Below are 26,088 nucleotides of genomic sequence, written 5' to 3' on the forward strand. Positions count from 1 at the left end.
AGTGAAGCACAGCGGCCCACCTGGAGGCCACCATGGATCTGGGCCTGGGGGTTGGCCTTCCGGCCGGCAGCGTGGCCCAGGGTTTTGGATGCCCTGGGGTCATGGAGTTACCTGCAGACTCTGTGGGGCCCCGGCAGCGGGCAGCCCAAGAACCCAGTTCTCGCGAAACCACGACCCGAGCCGAAGGACAGGCCTTGCCCCAGGCCTGAGCGGCCCCTCGCCCACGGCCGAGGGGGTGGGGCGGCCTCGCCTCCGGCCGGTGCTTTTCGCCCTCCGTTGGCCGCCAGAGGCTCCCTCTCTCTCCCTCTCCTGGGATTTTGCTGCCGGGCTCCCTCTCTCTGCGGCCCTAGAGTTAATCCCATCAGCCGAGGTGAGGCACCTGTTACCCCGGGCCTTCCTCACCCCCGCGGCCTCTCCCCCATTACGCGCCGGCTACGCGGCCAGCCAAACGGCCCGGCGCACGTGGGCGAAGCCCCTGCCCCGGCCGGGACCCCCGCCCCAGGTCGGCCCGAGTGTGCGAGCGCGTCGGGGCCCGGGCCGCCGCCCGCCCGCCCGCAATGGCGTTGGGGAGCGCAGCGCGCCTCGCGGGGCCGCCCGCCGAGGGCCGGGCGCGCGTGGGGGCCGCGGCGCCCGTGGAAGCGGCCGCCGCAGCCGCCCTCCGCGCTGCGCCGTGAGGAGAGGGTGGAGGGGCGGCGAGCGGGCCGGCGCCGAGCCGAGCCGCGGCCACCGTGGGGCGGGGGGCGCCTCGGAGGAGGGGGTGGGAGCCGCGGCTGCCCGACCCTCCCCGCCGGCGGCGGCTCCCGCTCGGGTAAGGGGGAGGCTGTGCGCGGGGCGAGGAGTTGGGGAGGGTGGAGGTGAGGAGGAAAAAATCGGGATGTACAAAGGCTGAGTTGCAGGCTGAGGGTGGGGGTGGGTGGCGGTTGGGGAGCGATAGGTTGAGGATCGGAGGCTTTATCAGTGGGATCTATTGTTGCCTGGCACACGGGGAGGAAAAACAAAGGGATTTATTAGCATTACCCTGTAATTTTCTTCTTCTTTTTTTTAATGTGGCCGGGGAGCTCGGCTCTCCCGGTGCCACACTGGGATCCGCCTGGCAGCCGCCAGGAGCCGCAGCCAATGTGTTAGGACTTCAGGTGCTTCTTGGCACAAAGCTAGACTGCGACCTCCTACCATAGCGCTTGGCGTCACCTGCTCTCCCGGCCCTGCCCCTGCCCGAGGCCGAGGGATTGCGTCCCGAACCAGGCTTGGGAATCGGCTGCCTCTCAAGTTGGTGTTATTTATGTTTGTCTTTTGTGAGGGCAGGTTTTGAATCCCCCGGCGGCCCCATCGCCCCCATCGCCCCCATCCCCGCCCCCTCGGGTTCGAACTGGCGGGGGAGGGAGTGGGCGGTGGGGGGGGGGAGGGGAGGGTGTGTACGGCTTAAACAGATGTCACGGTAGCAGCAGATTGTCGATGCTTGACAAAAAAAACAGGCACCACACTCTGAAGCCTTTCTTGTTTGTCTGCGTGGGCCATGCATGCGTGCTGGGCCAGGAGCCGAGTTTGGAGACGGTTTAAATGAAAGTGTGTGCTTCCTCATCTGATGGTGTGTGAGGGTGATAGGGCTCGGCCTAATATTAAAAAACAAAACAAAACAAAAACAAAATGAAAAATCTTTAGAACGACAATGTCTGCTCCTCAGCGGATCTTGAAGTATTTGCTTGATGGCATATTGATGTGAAATCCAGCTGCGGGCTAGAGGAGACCAGCCAGCATGCCTTGCCTTGTATTGTGAGCTTGTAGTAAGAGGCAAGTGTAATAAATCAGGGCTATGAAAAGAGGTTTCATGGTCTGTTTACTTTCTGATAGTCACGTTCTCATACATTTATTCCCATGATAGTCTATATCCCACTCTATAATTAATGATGTTCACTCTTAGGAAACTTCCAAATATTTGATATGGTTCTGAACTTAGAGTGAAACTTGCTGCCATTTAAGAACTTTCTTCTGCTTGTTTTGATCTGAAATTGCGCTAGTGTTGCTTTGGGGATGTTGTAGATGAGAATGCTGGACCAGAAAGAGTGAAATAAGCCCCTGTAGGCATGTTTTGAAGTTTGTAAACATAGATTCTGAACTTTTCATTGTGCTTGTACAGAAAGAATAAGTTATACCTGATGTGGAGAATCTCAAATGAATTTCATCTTTCTGGTCAGTTTGATGATTTCTTAAAGATGTAGGAACTGCTGGTTTCTTTTAATGTCATTCACAAAACCAACCAAAACTTGGGCTGAAGTATTGCTTTGAAGTGTACTTATGTGTCACTTGTATGTGTGTATGTGTATGAGTGTGGTAGGGGTCTCAAGTTATGTTTGAAACAGTTTTGTTACCAAAGACCAATCAGAGTTATACCTTTTAAATTCTTGGCTTTGAAATTCCCGTTTCAATAAGTAACTTCTTATTTGACGTGTGGCTGAGCCACTTTGAAAAGTATATAATAGTTGACTAAACATAAATTCAAATAAGTAAACGAATTCAGAAATTCATTCTTTTCTGTTACAGATGAACCTCTAGTCTTGCTTTGAAAAAACCATTTTGTGTAACTCTTGACTGAATAATTTCCTAATACACCTGTTGGGAGGATCACTGACACAGTATGCCATTTGAGAGGTACTTTTTTTTGACCAGATACTGGTGATTAGAGAAGAGAGGTGTTTTGTTTTTTTCCTGATCATTATGAACATTGGCTTTTCACCCCTGAAGTAAAAATGTTGAAAACCGAGTCTTCAGGTGAACGTACCACTCTCAGAAGTGCCTCTCCTCACAGGAATGCATATAGAACTGAGTTCCAGGCACTGAAAAGTACCTTTGACAAACCCAAGTCAGATGGGGAACAAAAAACAAAAGAAGGTGAGGGCTCCCAGCAGAGCAGGGGGAGGAAATATGGCTCCAATGTCAACAGAATTAAGAATCTATTTATGCAGATGGGTATGGAACCCAGTGAGAATGCCGCAGTCATTTCCAAAACAAGGGGGAAAGGTGGACCTTCATCCCCTCAGAAGCGAATGAAGCCTAAAGAATTTCTGGAAAAAACAGATGGTTCAGTTGTTAAGTTGGAGTCCTCTGTTTCAGAACGAATTAGTAGATTTGACACAATGTACGATGGCCCTTCATATTCTAAATTCACAGAAACTCGCAAGATGTTTGAGCGAAGTGTGCATGAGTCAGGACTAAACAACCGCTATTCCCCAAAGAAGGAGAAAGCTGGAGGGAGTGAACCTCAGGATGAATGGGGTGGTTCCAAGTCCAACAGAGGCAGTACTGATTCCTTGGACAGCCTTAGCTCCCGGACAGAGGCTGTCTCCCCAACTGTGAGTCAACTGAGTGCAGTATTTGAGAACACGGATTCCCCCAGTGCCATCATTTCCGAGAAGGCTGAGAACAACGAATACTCAGTGACTGGGCATTATCCTCTGAATTTACCATCTGTCACTGTTACAAATCTTGACACCTTTGGGCACCTTAAAGATTCTAATTCTTGGTCTCCTCCAAGCAAACACAGTGACGATGCAGAGGATGCTCAGAAGAGTAATACAACTCCAGTACTAGAAGTGGGTTCGAAAAGTACCTCTCTAGCTTCAGTGCCTAGTGAAGAGGCACAGCAGAGCAAGGAAGCCGAGGACTCCACATCTAACCAAGAGACTCCTGACAGAATTGACAAAGACGTTCCTGAAGAACCTTGTGCAGAAGACAAGGCAGTGCAAGAGTCTGAAATCCCCTCACCACAAAACGAACCTTCAGAAGACGCAGAAGCTCATTTGGTTGGGAGTGAGGCAGCAATGCAACAGAGGAAAGAACTTGCAGGTGGTGATTTTACTTCTGCTGATGCCTCTAGGTTCAGTTGTGGAAAGGAAGTATTCGAAGATTCAAATAATTTTGGGAGCTCCCATGTTTACATGCACAGTGACTATAATATATATAGGGTGAGATCCAGGTATAATTCAGACTGGGGAGAGACAGGCACTGAACAGCATGAGCAGGAAGACAGTGATGGAAACAGTTACTATCAACCTGATATGGAATACTCAGAAATCATTGGATTGCCGGAAGAAGACGACATCCCGGCAAATAGGAAAATTAAGTTTAGTAGTGCTCCAATTAAGGTGAGTATGTTTTCTCAGTTTGTGTTTGAAGTTTTTTCTAAGTTTTCTTTTTTTTTTTTTTAAGTATCTGGGCCTAACTGTATGTAGACTAGCCTTGACAGCTATAAAGAATTCAAGGTTGTTGATACACACATGTTGTCAGGTGATTTTAAAAGTTTGGAGTTGAGAGAGATTATTTCCTGATGTGCTTTATAGTTGTATAAACCAGTGCTGAGTAATATTGAAGGTGAAGAAGTTTGGGGATTGTGAGATACATTCCAGAGGACTGGAGTATGAATAATAACACTGAAAACCAGGAGTGTTACTTTGAAATAGAATTACTTCTTTAACTAGTTTTACTTGAAATTACCCGTAAATAATAAAATTATCTGAATCCAAACACTGTAGGGTATAAGACATAATGTGCTAAAGGGAGAGTTATGATAACCTTGAAATAATATTCTTTACTTGCTTAAAAAATCTGAGTTATCCTTTACTTAAGTGTAAGTGGATTGTGAGGAATGTTGGAACATTTTTTTGTACTGCTACTTGGTAGTGAGTGTTTGATTCATGGAAATATGTTAGCGGACTTAAATACTTTAATTGGAAAGCTATGACTCTAAATAGCTTTGAGTTCAGAATTTGTTATATGGCTTTAAAATGAAATTGTGTGAAAGGACGTTAAATTGATTTGCCATTCGTGGATTTATTTTTACCTCTTAAAAACTGGATAAATGCCAATTGAATTCAGATGCTGTATTCTAATGACTTCACTTAGTTAACGTTTGGAATAGAAGAATGGCACAGAGTACATCCGCAGCGGGTGGTGAAACATTATTAGCTGATAATGGTAGTGGGGCAGGAGGTGTTTGGTTGAGTATCAGAATCTGCTGGAGTGATTTTTCAAAGTGACTTGCCCATCGGCTCAGTCCCAAAATGCTGGCATGCCCTCCTAGGGGAATCTGGGGGATTGTGGTGGTAGACTAGGCAGTTTGAAGCCACTTTCTGGGGGCTTTTGGCTTACACAGTGTGTATATATGATAGATTTGGAATTAGATATGGTATCTTCTTCAATTTTCTCCTCAAAATCTAAAGTCACTGTCTGTTGTTATTTCCATCTTATGAAACTTTCATGTAAGGCTGTAAGATATATAATTAACATAGCAAAGATAAATATGACCTTTCTGTAGTTATGAAATGCTTTTTTGAAATAAACTAATAATCTATGAAATTATTTACTGGTGTTAGCAGGCAGACTTTCCTTTCATTAGTGTAAAGCAGAAGTTCTGGGTCAGAATGGGCCAGGTCAAGTTAAACTATGTTTGAAATAACTACTGGAGTTGTGAATGTAATTTCTAAGTAAGCTAACTTTCTTTGCTGCTCTTTCCCATCTTCCTTTGTCATTCTCTCCCCTGCCCCTCAATTGTAGCCACTCTCTTTAGAGGTGCCTTTCCCTCAGGCCTATCCAGCCAGCTCCTAAATTTCACCATTTGTGTCCCCTTTGCAAGTGCTTCAGTTAAAACATCATTGTTACCCCTTAGGAAGAAAGCAGTAAGATTAAATTGTTACACGTTGAGCAAGGCAGGAATAAGTGAAATGAACTCTTCAAGGAGTTTGTTAAAACCAGTGACTGACTTCCTAATGGAGGATAGCAGTTAATGAAAATTTATCAACCAAACGGGGCACCAACCTTGTATTTGGGTCCTGTGCTGCACAAAACATAACTGCATAGTAATAGGTTTAATGGATTTTAAAGGATTTATCATTGAAATTTCAGTGTTCATATGTGAACAAACCAGGTTTTGGGGTGTGATATTTTGAAATTGAAGTGATTTTTTTTTTCTACCATTGCTTATAACAATAAACATTTTGCCTCAGTTTTCACTTAATAGGCTGAATATTTCATATAACAAGGAAGGAAATAGATTACATATATTTAAGTTTAACACATTTCATTAAAAGCATGGATCAAGCATCAGATTTGTGAAAGATAATGCAGTGGGTTTTAGTGGGCAGTTAACAGTACTAGTTGGAGTGGATTAAGTTTGCAAACAGATTCATTCTTCGCCCTTTGTAATGAATAAGCCAGTTACTCTTTCTTGTTCCCATTGTTTAACATGTAAGTGGATTCACTTGGAAATTTTGAGCACTATTTTTCTACTGGTGGTGTTGATGATGGTAGTGTTTAGATTATTCTCCAATTAAGATTTTTGCTTCAGAGTGGTAATAATTAAATTCAGTAAGTGTTTATTGAAGGCTTATTATATGTTTATGCTCATGCTGTTAGCTGCAGAGGACACAAAAATCTATAAGTTTACCTCTTCCCTCTGTGAGCTTCAAGAGTCAGTTCTTAAACACGTGGTATTTAAAACCCATGAAACAGTGTAAAAATCTGTGCTGAAGTATCTAATGTCCTAGGAGTACTTTCACTGTTCTTGGCTATACTAAATGCATGGAATGAACAGGATTTGATAGATCATTTGGAAGGGAATACACTCAGTCATTCCGTATATGTGTTTCCTTATACTTTTTATAAATATTTAATTATGGAATGGTAAGTTATGATTTCTAACTTAAATCTTTTCCTTTGAAACTTAAACACAGTCCCTGTTTCAGAAGTAATAGGGAGCATATTCCTTACAGAAATAATCTTTAGAACTTTTACATTCTTTTCCCGATAGCCTCATCTTATTCTACACTAGAATAAACATTCTCAACACTTTTGGTCTTTTGTTTTGGATCTTGTTTATGACCTTTGTGTGTGTGACAGTGTCCTCAGTTTCTATTTCAGTTCTTCTAATAGATGTCTTAAATAGATACTTCCCTAAAATGTCTTAAATCTGGACCTAGAAAAATATCAAAATAATAGCTGATCTTTCCTGTGTAGTATACCCCTTATATATAATTGTTGGTGACTTTTAGAAATGGTCAGATCATTTCTTAACAGATAGGTTAATGTGTTTCATAGTGTCGTGGAAAATTAGAATGGAAGTAATAATAGAAAATGTAAAATCCAACTTTGAGATATGGAATGAGGGAGTGTTATGAAGATGCTAATTTGAGATGTGGAATTATGCCTTTATTCTCAGGAATTTCTCAGAACCAAGGAATTGAGTTAAATTTGTCTTAGATAAATCAAAGATAGAAAGGGTGACATTTAAAATTATTTTTTCTATTAATTCAGAACATTTATTGAGCCCTCACTATGTGTCAGGAACAGTGCAAATGTAATAAATACATAAAATGACTGGAGCTGATCAGATCAGGAACCCGTGGTCAGTGGGAGGTGTACAGTTCCTTAGAGTCACTTCTTAGGTCATCCTGCTCAACTTTTTTGTTCTTGGTTGATCTTTCTAAGATCGTCACTGCAATCTTGTTAAGGAAGTCATGACCCTTTCTCTGTTTCTGGTAGCCTTATGTCCTTTGGATTGGTGTTCTTGAAACATAGCATATATGAAAAAGGTTATTTTCCTGATTCCCAGCCAGATGAAATTGCTGGGTTAATATTGAGATACATTATGCTATACTCCTCCATGTGTTTTCTCAAGTTGCATGGAGCTTTATAGAGCTGGAGTTCAAAGGAGAGTCACCAAGGGCAGCAGTGCTCCTCTAAGCCTTACATGATAGTTGTTGAAAATGGATTTCTTAGCATTCTCTCCCTCTTTTGGGGCTCTGAGGTATTGGGGGTACATGAGGCCTTTTATTCAGGATGGTGTTCTGAGCATAGTTCTGAGATCCAAATTTCTGTCTTTGTGCAGCTTTCTCTTTCTAACAGTCCTGCTCATTGCTTCTAAACTTGAATTTGCATATCAATCACCTGGGGACCTTTTAAAGTGCATATTTCTTATTCAATAGGTGTTTTGTAGGAAATTACCTCGATGCAATGGTTAGCCTCCAAGTACACTACCAGCTATCCCGGAGGTATGGAATAGACGGGCTCAGCAACAAAATTAAAATGCTTGAATCACATGATGTATCAAATCAGTTTAAAACAGACAGCCAGAAGCAGGAGGAAAGCTGGGGGGTGGGTAAGTTAATACACTTAAGGTGCAAAAGAGATTGGAAGGAAGGACCACACTACCTGAGTCCTGGGTACACAAAATTCATGTGTCCTGTCCCTCTCTCTTTCATAACAGCTTTTCCCATTGATGGTGTGGTTATGAGGACTAGAGTTGATATTTGAGCATGAACTCCACAGACTCGTGATGCCCTGGGCGTCATGCTTCCTGGGATACATACTTGCTGTATCTAAGAGAGTGGGGACAAGTACACTTAGATACAGCTGTAGCTTTGCCAGTTTGTCTGCTGATGATTCATGGGTATTATTTGCATTTCTTGGTTAGAGTACCTGTGGGTCCAGAATAGGCTCATACTGGTTGTCCTCACTGGGTGGCTGATACTGAGGTGGCATAGCTGTCAGTCCGGAGATGGTATGATAATGACTTGGTCTTTCCGTCCCTTTCTTATCTACAAGTAAATCTCTTGTTTGTTCCACAATATTTTCTATTTTGGAATGTCTTACAGGTTGCCAACTTACCTGTTTTTAACATATCTTGTGGATTTTGCCTTGGTCTTACAAGCTCTCATTATCTATACTTAACTGAGTCTCTAAGTATTGGCTTACTTACCATCAGTGATTATCTCTTCTTAGAGTGTCATCAATTGCATTTGTTTTCTTGACCTTTATAACAGAATTTAATATTCTCGAGCAATAACAGCAAACTCAAAACAGTAGGTCTGGGATGAGATTTTGCATTTCTACCAAGCTCTCATATTGGTGCTGATGCTGCTGGTCGACAGACCACTATTTGGAATATGATTTTGAAGTATAATCTTCTGGCTTCTGAAAGGGGCTTGTAACAAAATATTGGGGAAGCTTATTTAACAAATTTGCCTTCCAGATGGATCTGCTGTAGCTGGTTGTATGGGGTAGTATTCTTTGAAGATGAAACAGGTATAAATTTGTAAGGTGCATGAAGCAGCCTGTTTCTGGGTACCAAAGTGGATTCAGATCCCTAAATTCATAAGGAATTTGGGTCATTAAAAAGGCACATTCTAGACTCTTTGTGTAGTCCAAGTTTTTAATTATGAAAGGGCAGGAGGAGGAAGTTCTTGATAGACTCAGAAATTTCATTTCTCTCATTCTTTTGGAAGCCTAAATTTAGAAACTAACAGAGTATAAGAATCATCATCTTATATAGCTTGCTTTTATTTGGATAACATTTAAATTGAACTTCCTTTTAAAATTTGATGTTTTATAAGTTTTGGTTTATAACCAGGTAAATATGTCAAATATTTTAATGTACTGTGTAAAATCAAATAATGAGTAGTTATTGAATGACCCTTTTCTAATACTGCATGCGTATATACGAATACCTCTTTTTTTTAACTGAACATTGGTCATTTAGTATTTAAAAGAGATTCTTTTGTATAGCAGACTATTACAGATGTTTGCTGGCATTTACTTATAGTAGAAATATTTAAAGTTTCTTTCTTTTTTGTATGATCAATAATATTTTTTCTTCCCCTCTAAATTTCCTCACAAAGCATGCTAGTTGTTGGGGTAACAGACTTTAAAAACAAGAGGCTGAAACTGTGAGAAAATAACTTTCTATTATGTCATCCATACGTTGTTTACTTTATTAATCCAGTCACATGCCCATCAGCAGTAATTTGACTTAAATCTCATGTGCATTAGATTTTTTTTCTAACATCTTCACCACTCAAAAAGAAAAAAGGCTTCAGAGTTTCTAGAGAAAAATACAATTAGATACAGGACAAACTCTGTGTAAACAAAACAAATATTGTTATGTTAAACTCTGAATATAATTTCTTGGTTTTTGTGCTGTTATCTAATTTACTTAATATTTTTTCTTAATTTCCTATGCGCTTCCTTTTTGGATCTGTTTCATTTTTGTTCTTTTACTTCAGTACATTCTACAGTTTTCATCTTGAATAGAAAAATACTTTTCAAGTAATGCTTCGTATTTTTTCTTTCTGGTCACTTTAAAAAATTTCCCTGGTTCTAATCTCTTCATCTTGGTTTGTGACATAGAAACTTAAAGATGAAAAATACTTAAGGGTAATCTAGTGTAATTTCCCACTCACTTCAGTTAGCCTTTCAATAGCATGTTGTTGACAGATGATCATTCAGCTTCTGCTTGAATAATTCCACTTATGGGGAGTTTATTATTTTGTAAGGCAAGGGGAAAGTTAGAAGGAGGGACATGGTGTGTGTGTGTATGTGTGTGTGTGTGTGTGTGTGTGTGTGTGCGCGCGCGCGCATGCTCATATATTTGCTTATTTTCATTTGTTTTTAATTTGCAATTTTTTATTGAGATAAAATTCAAATAACATAAAATTCACCATCTTCAAGTGTACAGTTCAATGGTTTTCAGTATATTCACAGTGTTGTGCAACTGGCACTATTATCTAATGCTAGAATATTTCCATCACCCTAGAAAGAAACCCTGTGCCTGTTAGCAGTCACTCCCAATTCTCCTTCTTCCCATACCCTCTGGCAAACACTAATCTACTTTCTGTCTCTATAGATTTGCCTCTTCTGGACATTTCATATAAATGGGATCCAGGGCATGCTTTTTAAAGGGAATGTAGGAGTTGCAACGAGTATGGCTTGAGATATGTTAAAATTTAAGACCATGAGGGCAGCAGACCTTAGGAAGGTCTAGAGAGCAAGGATAAAGGAATTTTTGGATTGTGACATGGTCTAAAGATGAAGTGGCAAGATGTGGGAGCAACAAATGCTGCCTGCTTGTTAATGCAATTTCATGGAGAGAAAGAAGACAGGAAGCTGAGGTAACAGCAGGATCCAGAAATGGATGAGGATATTTGTTAACTGAGGAAGAATAGTGTACGGGGCGAAGATGATGGTCAGAATCACTCCCTTGCTTAGGACACTGCACTTTTCTTCACATAATCTGAAAATGCCATTGATGAAGCTAAGTGATTGCTTCAGCATAGGGTATCTTTAAAGGTAGAAAAACACCAATGCCAATTTTCATCTTTACATTGGTCTTTTCTAGCATGAAGAGACCCTTGTCCTTTTCTGATGACCTGATGCTTATTTCCATCCTGTTGTTCATATGTTCTTGCTTTCATTATTCTTTTTTTTTTATTATTCTTTAATTGGAGTTGTTCATGGACAAACTTCACTATTTTAAAAGTTCTCCTCCTTCAGTATTTCAATATAGATTTTATATGCCATATTTGCTATTATCTATAACATAACCATGTATGAGATAAGTCATTTTGGGCAGGCACTTAATTTATTGCACATTGTCAACTAGAGTGTATTATATACATCACTATTAAATATTAACTGATAATGAAAGTAACACCAGACGTTTCTTGATATTCTGTAAACCTGGACAAATCTGCATCTTGAGGCTTTTGTTTTCTTGTTCATAACTGAGGCTGTCTTATTTGTAAATTATCACTAAGACTTCTTCTCAGCTTTAACCTCTTGTTATCTTGATTATCTCTTAAACATATTTGTATAGTACCATTATCATAAATATTTGTGCTGTTATTTCAAAGGGAAAAATTTGAACATCTTTTGTTGAAATATCAAAATGAAGTTATGGTATGTATGCTATAGATTATAGTAAAAACTTTAAGATGATTAAAAGATTACACCCAAGGGAGTACGTTTTGATAGAGTGGCTTTTAGAGCAACTTGACTTTTTGAAAGTATGGCTTGAACTATGTATTGAAATACCTTGCTGAGGAACCTAAGAGTAAGGAAAGAAATGTTTTGTAATATAGTTGCTGACATATTAATTGCTTCACTCACTTTTGTTCTGGAAATAGCTTCACAGCACAGTTTAGCATGATTGAGATATTGATAATCTTTTGCATGATTCCCAAGTTTTTAACCTAACTTGCTTTCTCTTTCTCATGCACCTATCCTTACAAAAAGGACAATGAAATAGGCAGAATATAAAGATATTTGGAAACTTTATATTTTAGGAGGAGCAAAGTCTTGTTGCTTATTTAATATATTTCAGAGGGGTTAAGAAAAGCATTTGTAGAGTTAAAACTATTCCACATATATTTATATGTGAAGAAAAGTGATTTTAAATGGACCAGCTCACAGACATGTTAGCCTCTTTCTCTGTTTTTTTAAATCGGATAATGAATGAGTTTTGTTCTGGGGAAAGCTAATCTTCCACATTATTTTCTATGCCAGCTGAAATGCAGTGGGCTAGATTGGGACACACAGTGGTTGACAAAGGTCAGAAAGATAAACAGAATAGTGACCATGGAGCTTCCCTGGGAGAGTCCAGGTGGGAGGCTTCCAGAGTAGGTATTTGGTGTTTTTGGTCTGATGCTCTCGTACTGGCATGACCCTGAGAAACTGCGTGGCTTTGTGCCTTGAGTCATCACTGTCCAGTGAGGTGGACCTTTCTCTTTCTTCCACTTCAGATCTTTCCTCCAAAAGTTGCTTTTTACTTTTCTTCTTTCAAAAAATATATCAGGATAGAGCTTTGTGGAGGGTACATTCATACTGGAAAATTTGTCTGATCTTGATACAAGGATTTTAAATAGTACTCATAGTCAAAGGTGCCTATTCAGGCTTTTGAAGAGTTTTCTTTCACTGTAAGGGACCGCAATAGAGGAGGGAGAAAGACAGGTTTATTGGTTGGTTTTTAAGGTCCACTTGTGAGTTAGTGCTGTATTGATGGATTCTTTTTACTAAGCACTTGTTTCAAATAAAATGGATGTGCAAAGTTCTTTCATAAGAAAGAAACAGACATAAATCTACGCTCAATGGATGTGCAAAGTTGTTTCATAAGAAAGAAACAGACATAAATTCACGCTCTTCATTGTGAATCAACTGTTGTATTTTTTTTAAAAAGAACCCATTCCTAGAGATACAGACTACTGTGTATAAAATAAATAATGAACGAGGATATAGTGTACAGCATAGAGAAATATAGCCATTACTTTGTAATAACTTTAAATGGAGCACAGTCTATAAAAATATTGAATCACTATGTTGTACATGTGAAACTAATATTGTAAATGAACTATGCTTCAATAAAAAAATTAAAAGAAACCGTTCCTCAGAGAAAAGGCAGAACTTACTATAGGATATTTGACTATCATCTTGTGCACCAATACATAAAACATTATAATTATTATTATTATTATTATTTTTTGGCATTGCCACATGACTTGCGGGATCTTAGTTCCCCAACCAGGGATGGAACCCATGCCCCCTGCAATGGAAGCACAGAGTCCTAACCACTGGACCGCCAGGAAATTCCCAGAACATGATTAGCCTTAAAAGTTTATTCTGTAGGTAGAATAATAAAATGCAGTAATTTAAGTTGTGCATCAGTTTTAACATATGAATGCCCAAAGCACACATTTCCTCTTAGAAATTTTAAGATTGAGCACTGAACGTTAAAACAAATACACAGACAAATCTTATGAAAAATAAAAGCTAGATCAGAAAGGAAAATCTATGATATAATAGGGAAAGCAGAATACAAGAATGATAATCAGGTAGATCAGGCCTTCGTTGACTTTTGATACAGATGCATAACACATGTTATGTCTTGTTTCAATGTTAAATTAACATTGAAAGAGAATTAACTCTATATGTAGTTTTTTGGTCAGCATCTAGAATTATCTATGATTATTTATTTGGGATATAGTCCTAAAATATTTTAAAGTCTTTGATACACACAGCCTGAATTATTATTCAGCAAGATTTTATTAGTTTATAATTAGCATTGCATTGGAATGGTTTTCTCACAATCCCTGTACTAGCACTTGGTACTATGTATATGCTTTATAGTTTTCAGCTTATTAGATTTCTCATAATTTCTATGTTTTATGTTGATTTATTGGTGAGGTTGAATGTTTTCATGTGTTTACATGAAACTCATTTTTTGGTTATGAGTTCCGGGTATTGTTTATTGCCTTTTTTTGTCAATGGTTGTTAGTAAGGAGTATATCAAAGTGTTATTTGTCTTGGTAGAAAGTTAAAAGAACTCATATTCAATAGTAGGGGAATGGTTAAATTCACTATTATATATATATGTATATGCACATACATATAGTGTAATAAGATAAAGCTGTTATAAATTGTGTTTTCTAAAATTTTTAAAGATGAGAAATATTTTGCAATATACTGTAGGGTAAAAAAACTGGTTAAATATTTAATATGTATTTTTATCACACTTTTAGTTTTAAACCTAAAAGACTGAACAAAGACTAAAAATACATATAGCAAAATGTTAACGCTGGTAATTTCTGGATTCAGAGAGTAAAGGTGATGTTTGTTTACTTTTTGGGTGCGTTGGGTCTTCGTTGCTTCATACAGGGCTTCTCTAGTTGCAGCAAGTGGAGGCTACTCTTCAGTGAGGTGTGTGGGCTTATCATTTGTGGTGGCTTCCCTTGTTGTGTAGCATGGGCTCTAGGCGCACGGGCTTCAGTGGTTGTGGCACGCAGGCTCGGTAGTTGTGGCACATGGGCTTAGCTGCTCCTTGGCACGTGGGATTTTCCCCGACCAGGGATTGAATCCATGTCCCCTGCATTGGCAGGTGGATTCTTAACCACTGCACCACCAGGGAAGTCACTAAAGGTGTTTATAGAATTATCTTAATTTCTCTAGACTTACTAAATTTTTTATAGTGATCACATATTACTTTAATTATATAAAAAAAGAAACGGGACACACATTTGGAATGATCAGCAATAACAACTCTATTTTTTATTTTTTTTAATTTATTTTATTTTTTGGCTGTGCCACGTAGCATGTGGGATCTTAGTTCCCCCCCACCAGGGATCAAATCTGTGTCTGCTGCAGTGGAAGCACGGAGTCTTAACCACTGGACCACCAGGGAAGTCCCTAACAACTTAAAGTTGACAAAAACATCCAAAATCCTAATTAATTTTTTAATGTAATTTTCTTTGGAGGTCAATATGTCACAGAAAAAAACTTTAGAGTATAAATGTATAGAATACTGAAGAAGGTGTTGGTTTAAGAAAGTAGGTGGAGACTACCCTGGTGGTGCAGTGGTTAAGAACCTGCCTGCCAATGCGAGGGACACAGGTTTGATCCCTGGTCTGGGAAGATCCCGCATGCTGGGGAGCAACTATTGAGTCTGTGTTCTAGAGCCCGTGAGCCACAACAAGAGAAGCCACTGCAATGAGAAGCCCACGCAGTGCAATGAAGAGTAGCCCCCACTTGCCACAACTAGAGAAAGCCTGTGTGCAGCAACGAAGACCCAACACAGCCAATAAATAAATAAATAAATAAATAAATAAATAAATAAATAAATTTATTTAAAAAAATGGGTGAACTTTTGACCATTGAATTCATTAAGTGCATACTTTCTAATCCTTAGTAAAATTGATCTCATATTTGTGGCTAAGCTTGTAAGTATTATGTGGGGCAGGAATTTCTAATGAATTTTAAATTATGATGATAATACTTGCATAAGCGTTAGATATTTTCTTTGAGTTGCTATTGTGTGTGTGATATCCGAAGATGTTACCTAAAACGTGCTTTTTGAAACAGGGCATATATTCTGGATCTGAAGTGAAAAATACTTTAATGCATAGTCTTACTCAAAATAATGAGTATTTGTTTAAAGAAAGCCTAACAGTTATCCCATGTGAGATCATGTCTTTCTTTTGGGTCTATTAAATTATCGAGCCTTAATAGGCTTTGTCTTTGAGAAGGTGAGAGTAGAGATGTCAAGTTTAGTACCTTGCCTGTATGTAATCCTGTGAAAACACTTGCATGCACTCAGTTAAAAATGGGATTTTGTGTCCTAGGTCTTCACAGCATCCTTTTGAATATATTTTCTAAAACATCAGCCAATATGTAGTTTCCTGTTGTTATTCTTAACAAAAGTTTTAGCTGAGAAGATTGATTTGATGTATGATTAGAGTATATGGTGGTATATAATATTTTTAGTTAAGAGTCAAAGGGTCAGTTATCTTCATGCATTGGATAGTGTTGCACCTATGAAAAGCTTTAGCAGACAATGCTTAAGTATATAAATGATAAGAAAAATATTTTTTGCAGGTGGCAGAGTTTTCTGAAATCAGAAGCTTAAAGTGTTGCTTTTGGCCTAATTAGATCAACTGATAAATCTTACAGTTTTAAGAAATTCCAGCATTTTATAAGTTCTGGTGAAGTCCTTTAAATTGCCTTACTATATAACCTGGTGCTCCGTTATCATTTTTCATTAGGTATGCTTAACCTTACTGTGATATGGCTAATAAATTCTATTTATATTTTACTGAATACTGAGTTTATAATAGTACTACTTAGATATGTACTACGTACATAATTATAAGTATTTTTTAAAGGAAAGAGGGAAACATTATTAGGTACTCAGCCAAGTTTGAGATGAGACTTGTGTTTTTCCGTTGGGGACTGTGATGCTTGTGGACTTTTTATATTGCTGATTCCTTCTCTGAATAATGAGTTCTGTGAGTAATATATTTAAGGAACTAGAGAGCTCTCAGGAGATTGCTCCACTTGCAGCAGTAGCATTTAGAAGTTTTAGTTTGGAGTTACTTGGGTTTGGCACTTATTGTTTTGAGAAATTCTTACCCTTAATCTAGAAATGAATCTTTGACTGAGTAGAGTTGATCCCTCTCACTGGAGGATGGTGGAAATAAGCTGTAAATATTGATACAAAGCACTTTTGAAGTTGTCTTTTTTCCATGTCATGTATTTAATGTTTAGGTAATATATTAGTCAGGGTTCTCCAGAGAAACAGAACCAATATACCAATATGACGTGTGTGTGTGTGTGTGTGTGTGTGTGTGTGTGTGTGTGTGTAGATAGATGTCGAGAGGACGAGGGAGAGAGAGAGAAAGAGAAAGATAGAAATAGAGATGTTTAAAGATTTGGCTCACATGATTATGGAGGCTGGCAAGTCCAAGATCTGCAGGGTGGGCTGGCAGGCTGAAGACCCAGGGAAGAACTTAAATGTTGTAATTTAGTGTAAAAGCTGTCAAGCTGGAGACCTAGGGAAGGACTCAGCTAGAGACTCAGTTTAAGTTCAGAGGCTGTCTGCTGGAGAATTTCTTTTTGCTTAGGGGAAGTCAGTCTTTTATTCTATTCAGGCCTTCAGCTGATTGGATGAGGCCCACCCATATTATGGAGGGCAAGCTGCTTTACTCAGAGTCAACCACTTTAAATGTTAATCTCAATCAAAAATATCCTTGCAGAAATATCCAGAATAATGTTTGACTTAGTATCTGGGCACCATGGCCCAGCCAAGTTGACACATAAAATTAACTATCACAGTCAGGTTTTCTTATTTGGTTGTACCTTCTGAAGCTGTTTCAGGGGAAAAACCCCTTAATTTTCCCAATTAGTGGAAGAGTTGTTCTGCCCCTGTCATTCTTGGAAAACCTGCTGAAGGGGTTCTTCCTCTTGGGCAGTATGTAGTAGTACTACTAGTACCAGTAGAAAAAAGACCACATGGTTTGGATCATATGTCACCTGGATTCAGATCCTGCTGACATATGATATTCTTAAGAAAGTTTGTTTAAACTTGAAAGGTAGGGACTTTGTTTTATGGTTGTGTCTCCAGGACTGTCACACTGCCTGGCACATAGTAGGCACATAATTAGTGTTAGTAACCTTTGATGTCCATCACCTGTGCTCCTTCCCCTTTCCTGTTCACTCTCCCTGCATCTGAAGGTCCAAATTGGGATGATGGGATAATATTTGTACATGTATAATGATTGCATAATTTATTTATAGGTAAAATCCTTCAAGGTAGCAGTTATAAATGAAAGCTGAGTGATTCCATTACAGATTGTAATCTTTTCTGGCCCCTGCTCTGGCTTGCTGAAGCTGTTGTGCTCTCTTTCATTTGGAAAATCTCAATCTATTGCCTGGTAAGATAATGACAGTTTATAAGTAACCAGAAACAGTTATTAAAGTATGGTTGCATGAGATATGGCTGTGAAAGTTGAAGGGGGAGAGTATTCATTTTGTTTTAACTTTATTTCTGCTTTGAGTGATTGCTCAAGCTTGTAATTAGTTGCAAGATAATATAAAAATGCAAGCCCCATATGAAAGTTGTAAAGCTACTTATTTAGAAATTGCAGTAATTTACCACAACTTTGGTAACTTGAGTACATGAATATATCTATATTCTTTCATGAAAATTGTTAAAAATTTAATTAAAGAAGGCGATTAAATTGTTTCTTACAGTTTTGTTTCTTCCCCACCTTTTATTTCCTGGCCTGTTTATTAAAATGTGATTTCTTTTGTTCTTTTTAGTGATTAGAGAGGAATTACCTTTTTGGATCACTTCTTCCCCCACCCCCTTGATATTGATTTTAGAAATGTCCTTCGTTTTAATTCCAGACCTAAGTCATAATTTTATAATTATTTTGGTAGCCAGTTGTCTCATTCTCTGGTCAGGCTCTTGCTGAGTATGACTTTTATTTATCCAGAAAACAGTTTTCCATTTTTCTCAGTGCTTTTAAGTAATTAGTAATAAACTGCATGGGAACAAATAATCCAAGGTCTTCAAATCATATTTTTTGCCTGTATTTTGCTTATATGTTTTCCCCATGAATAATATTATGTGAAGATATCTAATAGTTGTTATTAGGCTAAAATATGAAATGGCTTTGCTTGTTCTTGTAAATTTGTTTATGTACAAAATGTATATCATTTTCCCCAGGCAGAAATAGCTTTTAATGGCACTTGAAGGAAGAGAATTGCTAAGTGGTTTTCTGCATTTTTCTTTTTAAATAAAAATACGGTAACTTTTTTAGGGTTTATGTACATTTCTAGAGACACAAAAAAGTGATATCCAGAGATTGGTGAATGAATGCACTTTCAGATATCTTATGTTAATATACACATGGTAAAATTTATATCAGTTTTTATGATTTCCCACTTAACTGCCTTTTTCAGTTAGTTGACAAATTCATAATGCAGTTTGCTTTGGCTAAGAGGGCATCTTCTTGTAGAGAATGTCTGCTCTAAGCTAGGCACTATGTATTAGAATATGTTCTCTCTCAAGGAGCCTGCATTCCAGTGAGAGAGATGGATGCCAGAGTCAACTGTTATAAATGTAGTGAGAGAAGCGGTTTGAGAGAGGTGTGCATAGGATACTATGGGTGTAGAGAAAGGGCACCTGGGTCTGGATGCAAGTTAGGGGAAGCTTCTAGGAGGAAATGAAGCTCTAGCTAAGTTTTGATGGTTTAGTTAAGTGTTTGCAGAAAATGGTGCGGGGGGGCAAGGTAGCAGGAAGGCACAGAGAAGAGAAAAGCATGCTCTTTTTTGTAAGTCTTAAAGTAGTTTAATATTGCTGGTACAGGGTAGGGGAAGGGTAGATCAGGAAGGCTTATTTGTGCTGCTGGACTTAGGACTTTGCATGCTTTTCTATAAAACTTACGAGGCATGGGAAGGAGTTTTGAGCATGGAAAGGCATGGATGAATTTGTATGTTAGAAAGACCACTCTGATAGAGGAAGAAAGATGGATTGAAGGAGCAGTTGTGGAGATGGGGGTGGGGTGGGTATGCAGGAGTCTACGTGAGCAAGAATAAGACTGGTGAATGTTTGTAAGGATTTGGGGTTAAGACAGGCAAAGGGCAAGCTGGGGCAAGATGGATTAGACAGGAGATGAGAGATACTGTTTTTTATAAAATTAACTTCTCAATACAAAAGTCACAGGCTACTATTTCTTATTTATCTGTGTGTTTCTCTTTCCTTGCCTAGTGCTTGGTTTATACTCAGGTACTCAGCAAATGAGAGAGAGTGAAGGAATTAGCTGGATGTAAAGAGGGAGTTGATTATCTTCTATCCAACAGCTGCAAAATAGGATGGATGAACCAGTGGTGTCCTTTGAGCAAAGGCTGTGGATCTGAGGCTTGGATCCAGGTATCTACATTATTGGGTTACTGTGAGGAGAGATGCGAATCAGGGGTAAGACCTGATGAGAGTGTTGGGAGGCAGCATGATGGGGCAGGCCCACATTTTGGAGGAACAGAGTTTGAGAAATAGTGCTTTGAAGAAATCTCCAACAAGATTAGAAAGATTTTAAGAAGTATGAAGGTTTAACAGTCTTCCTGGTGGGTTGGTAGATGAAGTACCAAACTCTGAGTAATTCTGAGGAAAGCTGGTGATATTTATGGATTGAGACTGGGGGAAGAGCTCTTCTAATCAGGGAAGGTAAGAGAGGTACAGAAATGTAAAGATACTGACAAATATTTATTTCTGATAAAGTAGGTTAGTATTATTGTACCATTTATAATATGTAAGAGTAAGTCAAAGTTGTGTTCAAGGCTGGTGGCAGACTTCAAATCAGATTTCGGGGCCTAAAAGAACCAGTGCTGTGCTTAGCTGTCAGAATCTTGCAAGTTAAGCCTACTTTATTCATATATCCATCCAAAATAGTCAAGTATGCAGATTGCTGTTACCTTCTGTAGAATTACTTTGCATGGTCAGCTGGAAGATTTTTTTTTTCCTTTGCAGATTTTTCTAGCTGTAGTATTTTGCCCTCTGATATATTGGATCTATAATGATCCCAAACAAAGCCTTCAGAGTAATGTACATGAGTATTAATATTGTTGTAAGCAGTAGACCAAATTAGTATTTCTTTCAGTCTTCATTTACATTACAGAATAAGTGCTCATCAGTAAGACGTTGTGTTTGTTTTCTTTTCTAAAGGCATGGTGAGCTTCAGGTGGTATTTTGGTAACTCCTAGTATATGACCCAATTGACCTGAAGCAATAACCTTTTGACAGGTCATTGTAAATTAAAATCTTTTTCCTATTGGCCTCATGTTATACACTGAGATTTTGTTCCTGGAAACAGATGTCACCTTATAAAAATACTAAAATTAGTCATGAAAATGAATAGAGAGAACATACAATGTAAGTTTATGCAAGCATTAGGTATGTTAACCAACACAATAATAATATAAATGTTCCTCTTAAGGGATTTTTCTACATGAATTAGACTGACTGTGGTTTCTTAAAATGCCACTTCTATGTGTATGGATGTGTGCCTCAAAGTATTTGGATGGGAGTGGCTCTTTCCATGATTGTTTCTTTTTCAGAGAATTTTTTTTTTTTTTTTTTAATTTTGGCGGTGTTGGGTCTTCATTGCTGATTGCTGTGCACAGGCTTTCTCTAGTTGTGGTGAGCATGGGCTACTCTTCGTTGCGGTGCGTGGGCTTCTCATTGTGGCTCTAGGCGCACGGGCTTCAGTAGTTGCGGAGCATGAGCTCAGTAGTTGTGGCGCACGGGCTTAGTTGCTCCGAGGCGTGTGGGCTCTTCCCAGGCCAGGGATCGAACCTATGTCCCATGCATTGGCAGGTGGATTCTTAACCACTGTGCCACCAGGGAAGTCCCCTTCAGGTAATTTTGCTGTTGAATCTACACTGATTTGGCTCTTGGCATTTACTTCATTTGAGGTAGGTGTTAGTCTGGGCATAGCCAGTTTTAAGGACAAGTTTAGTTTTCTTTGCTGTTGTATAAAGTAAGTTGCCAAATGCTTGTGCTTGAGCCTTTCTATTTCAGGAGTGGCTAGAGATAGAGCTACTTACCGTTCTTTAGAAAGAATGGATTATAATTATGATTATTTTTAAACAAAGCAGTATTTACCAGCTGAAAAGTGCCTTGGATTTTGTATTATTATATTTTGCCTAATGACTTTGTAAGTTGTGTCAACAAGATCAAATTGGTACCAATTCCATATTTGAATTCTCTGAAATGAATGCTGGACTAGACAATCTTTGTATCTAGAAGTCCCTTGTAGCTATAAAATTTCAAGCCTTTATTATATAATTCTTAATTTGCTATGTGAATAATCAGACCTCTTACTTTTGTGAATGTTGTTTTGAGGTGTGAATTTCACGTTTGTTAAGTTTATTAGAACTGAGGCAAAGTTTTGTAGAGCTAATTCTAGAGGTTAAGTTTAGTCCTGTGTTAAAATTGAGAGAATATGTATTCATGGCATTTGACCTTGGCATTACAGGTAGGAGTGTTTGAGAGGAAGGGAAACGGGAATTGTGGGACTCATCATGACAGTTCATGAATTAAATTAACCACCTACTCTACCATTGATAGTTATGATACATCTTTTTTTATGCTGCTCTTCATTTACAGAGATGGTGACAGAGTTTCCAATCTACTTGGGACATATGCTTTGTCAGGAAAGGTAATAGGGTTTTGTTTCATATACATTTTATGATTTGATCTCCTGTAACTGGTATCGCATAACTGTGAAACAGACTGTCCGGAATGCAGTGTGTATCTATAGAATAGCACTATGTGACAGGATATGTGACTATATGATTAATCAGGAAAGAATTAACTTTGACTGTAACACACACACACACACACACACACACACACACACAGATTGTCTTTGGCTATATATGTATACCCACATCTCTGTGCATATGTATGTATATAACATATATAGTGTCCTGTCATCATGTAGGAAAATTTCAGTGCTTTAATTATTAAGAATAGTTATATTATCAAACTTTAAAGCTGAAAGAAATTCTCTGGGAACATAGTTTGCCATGATTATGCTGTGGAAAGGTGCAAATTTACAAGGAGATGAGCAGAGAGAAGTTTATTGTGGTTCAAGTTTTAACTACAGGCTGCTCCAAGGTGAAATTAAAATATTCTGAACCATTTACAGAAATGCCACTGAAGCATGTGAAGTATCAAAGTGCTTAAATCATCACTGAAGTTAGGTAGACAGGCAGAGGGATCAGAATAGAACGTGAAGTGGGAGTCACTCTCTTGCCTTCTCTCAGCTGTATTGCACGCAGCGCCAGTGTGGCTCATGCTGTGTGCTCATATTTGAAAATCAGTGTGTTCAGGTCCACTACCCCCCGGGAACTCCAGTGAGCTGAACAGTGGCATCATAGGGCAAAGCAGTGAGGTATAGTGAGATTAGAGTACTCGTGGCCCCTAGGTAAAGTCACCTGAGTAAAATTTAGTTTTACTTTGTCTCTATTCTGTACCCACCTAGGGATGTCTTCTTAATTGAAGGAATATTCCTTACCACGTGGGGAAACATTTTTGATTCCTAGCCTCTGTAGTTTCTTGAGTATAAGTATGCTGTGCATTACCAGTGCATCAACAATCAAACAAGTGTTTGAGTGCTTGCTCAGCCTAGCCCCTGAAATCTCCAGGATATTCGTTTGTACTCTGTCTCACAGAGAGATCCTTTTGTTACTGTGCTTCAGCCAAGTAATCTATATGACTAGGAGCTCTTTAAGGGCGGGGAGCTCTATGTCTTTGTAATTTTTCTGTCCCCACTGCCTGTGGCACAAATTAGGTATTTGTTAATTAATTGTGAATGAGTGAAACTTTATAGCCATCTGCCTGTAATTTAGTTCCAAGAACATATGTCCTGATTTCCAGAGTTCTTAGGCATTAATTAGAATTACAAGTATATGGAGATAGTTGGTTGGGTTTCATACAGAACTATATGCCTCTCATATAAACTGCTTTCTATAGAATATTAGAGAAATAATATCTTTTGTCTTTTTTTCTATCTGACTTTTGAGGAGATGAAGATATTCAGGATATCTAATGGCCTGGTTGAGGAACCAATGGGTAACGTGGCCCTAATGATGGATGTTAGCCTTCCCTGTAAATTGGTATAGCATTTTGGGTAGGTTGCCAGGCCATCTCATTTCTTTGTTTAATTTGCAGTAACTTTGAAAAGTAGTTTTCTTTTATAGGTTGTAATATTGCATATACTAATTTGTTGACTGTTTGCTTTGAGCATGGTGATATTTTAGACATCTTTCCATATGCTCATGGAGGGATTTGTTCTTTGCCATTATCCCAGCCAAAGCACTTCCTTTGCCAGTGCTTATGGGAGGGGAGCAGATATTTGAGGTGTTATTTGTTTAAATGGCATATGTAACTCCTTTTGCCAATGGAGGAGATGCTTTGAATTTCAAGCATCTTCTTACTGTACCCTTGTAGAAGTCAGGGTGTGCACAGAAGTGGTGTTTAAATTTCTTATTTATTTGGATTTTGCTTTTTATTTAAAGTATTTCTTGTGAAATGTGTTGCTTGGATTTTATATCATCATAACTTTTTTGTGTGTAACTTTTGTTTCTTTTTTCCCATTGCATTTCTATTTTCAGTGTTTTCCTCTTATTATTATTATTTTTTTATTTTTTAAATTCTTTTTTAATATTTTGGCTGCTCTGGGTCTCTGTTGCAGTTCGTGGGCTTCTCTCTAGTTACAGCACACATGTTTAGTTGCCCCGTGGCATGTGGGATCTTAGTTCCCTGATCGAACCCATGTCCCCTGCACTGGAAGGCAAATTCTCAACCAGTGGACCACCAGTGAAGTCCTGTCTTTTCCTTTTATAAGGTGCAATTTCTCCCTGTGAGAAAGTAATCGAAGCCCTTGAATCTGCTGTCTTTGTCTTTTGTTATGCATAGCATCATATGGGTGGAGTTGATACAATGAAATAATTTTTTCTTTTAACAAAACTAAATTGTGATTCTGTTTCAGCAATAGAAATTTAAATCTGGCTTTATTTAGGGTGTAATTTGGTTGTAATTTTTGTAAGGTTCAGACTCCCTAGTTGATATGTATCATTTTGTTATTAAATGGCCATTTTAAGGCTGCTTTCACCCATAAGTCTCTTCATAGAACTCCCCACATTGCCATCTACTTGACATTCACATTTTTTGACCTCACTTCTAGGATTTTCCCTCTATACTCTTTTTCATTAGATTCCTATTCTATTAACATTTTCTTCTGTTTTCCATTTCATTTTATTTTGCTTACATAACCACATTGGTTTCTTACTTGAAAAAAGTATTTTACAAGAAAACAAAACCCAAATAAAAATAGATAATCAGGAATAAAGCAAAGAGGAGTCCAAATGTGGAGATTGTAGATCAGCAGAGTTGGTTGCCTTGTTTGCGCTCTGCACGTGACCTTGAACATCCTGTAAATCATAATGGAAAGGAGGTATACTCAGGTACATGTTTCTGATGTTAAGGACAAACAGCATTTTTAACCTCAGAAGACACAAAACTTTTGGTCATAAAGAAAAAGTTTTTACATGGGACACTATAATGTCAATGATAATAAAAATACCTAATATTTACCATGCAAAAGTAGTACTTGCAGGGTTTTATCTGTGTTAATTCATTTAGTCCTTAAAGATAGCCAGTAACTTTATAGCAGTGGAAACCCAGACACAGCACACTTGAGCATGGAGCCTGTGATTTATGGGCGGACCCAGCAAGTGGTCAGGATGGTCTGGCCCCAGAGACTATGCTTCTTACTAGTGTAAGACTCAGTCTTTAAAATAGGCCCTTCATGATAAGCTGTCTTATTTCTATTTTTTAATCCTATTTGGAAAATAGTTTCTATGTTAATGCTTTTGACTGAGTTTAGAACTGATATGCCATTGCATAGCATGATCAAAGTAAATTCAAGTTCTCAATTTGAGACAAATAAAACTCTAACACTGTTAGTTTTTCTTTGTTAATGTTGTGTTATTGACCAGTCTTTGAAAAATTTCTGTGAAGAAGTTCATATTTAACAGATGGGGAACCAGAGGCAGAGTTAGGTCCATAAGATCAGGGTAAATTAAGAGATGACCCCGAAGTAATTTGGATGTAAAATTCTGTTTGAACAACATTTTGGCCTTTTACTGGATGTACATTTTATGTCCAGAGTAGAGCATCAGACCATTGGTCATTAATGTGTCTTTTCTGTACCAGACTTACTGACAACTCTGTAAGTATAATTGAGTCACAACAGCACACCCTTAACAATTTAGACATAAAATACTTGCTTTGAACTTATAGTCCTTTGTTTAATCTCCTCTTTTGTGACCTTTCAAGATCTCTAACATGTGGTATAAATTTGAGAGCTTCTCAGCATTAACTGTTGAGATCTATCCTGATTTTTATCATCCAAATGTTACCCCTCATATTCA

At 38.5% G+C, this 26,088-nt stretch overlaps 1 protein-coding gene across 1 annotated transcript in view; it reads left to right on the forward strand.

Moving 5' to 3' along the window:
* The first annotated feature begins 2,744 nt into the window (after nt 1–2,744).
* Nucleotides 2,745–26,088, forward strand: part of PPP1R9A (protein phosphatase 1 regulatory subunit 9A) — a 296,085-nt gene continuing 272,741 nt past the window's right edge. Inside the window, 1 exon segment of the mRNA XM_057731848.1 lies at nt 2,745–4,139. Coding sequence (XP_057587831.1) covers nt 2,745–4,139 — 1,395 coding nt within the window.

Source organism: Hippopotamus amphibius, chromosome 4 (assembly GCF_030028045.1).
Source record: "Hippopotamus amphibius kiboko isolate mHipAmp2 chromosome 4, mHipAmp2.hap2, whole genome shotgun sequence".
NCBI lineage: Eukaryota > Metazoa > Chordata > Mammalia > Artiodactyla > Hippopotamidae > Hippopotamus > Hippopotamus amphibius.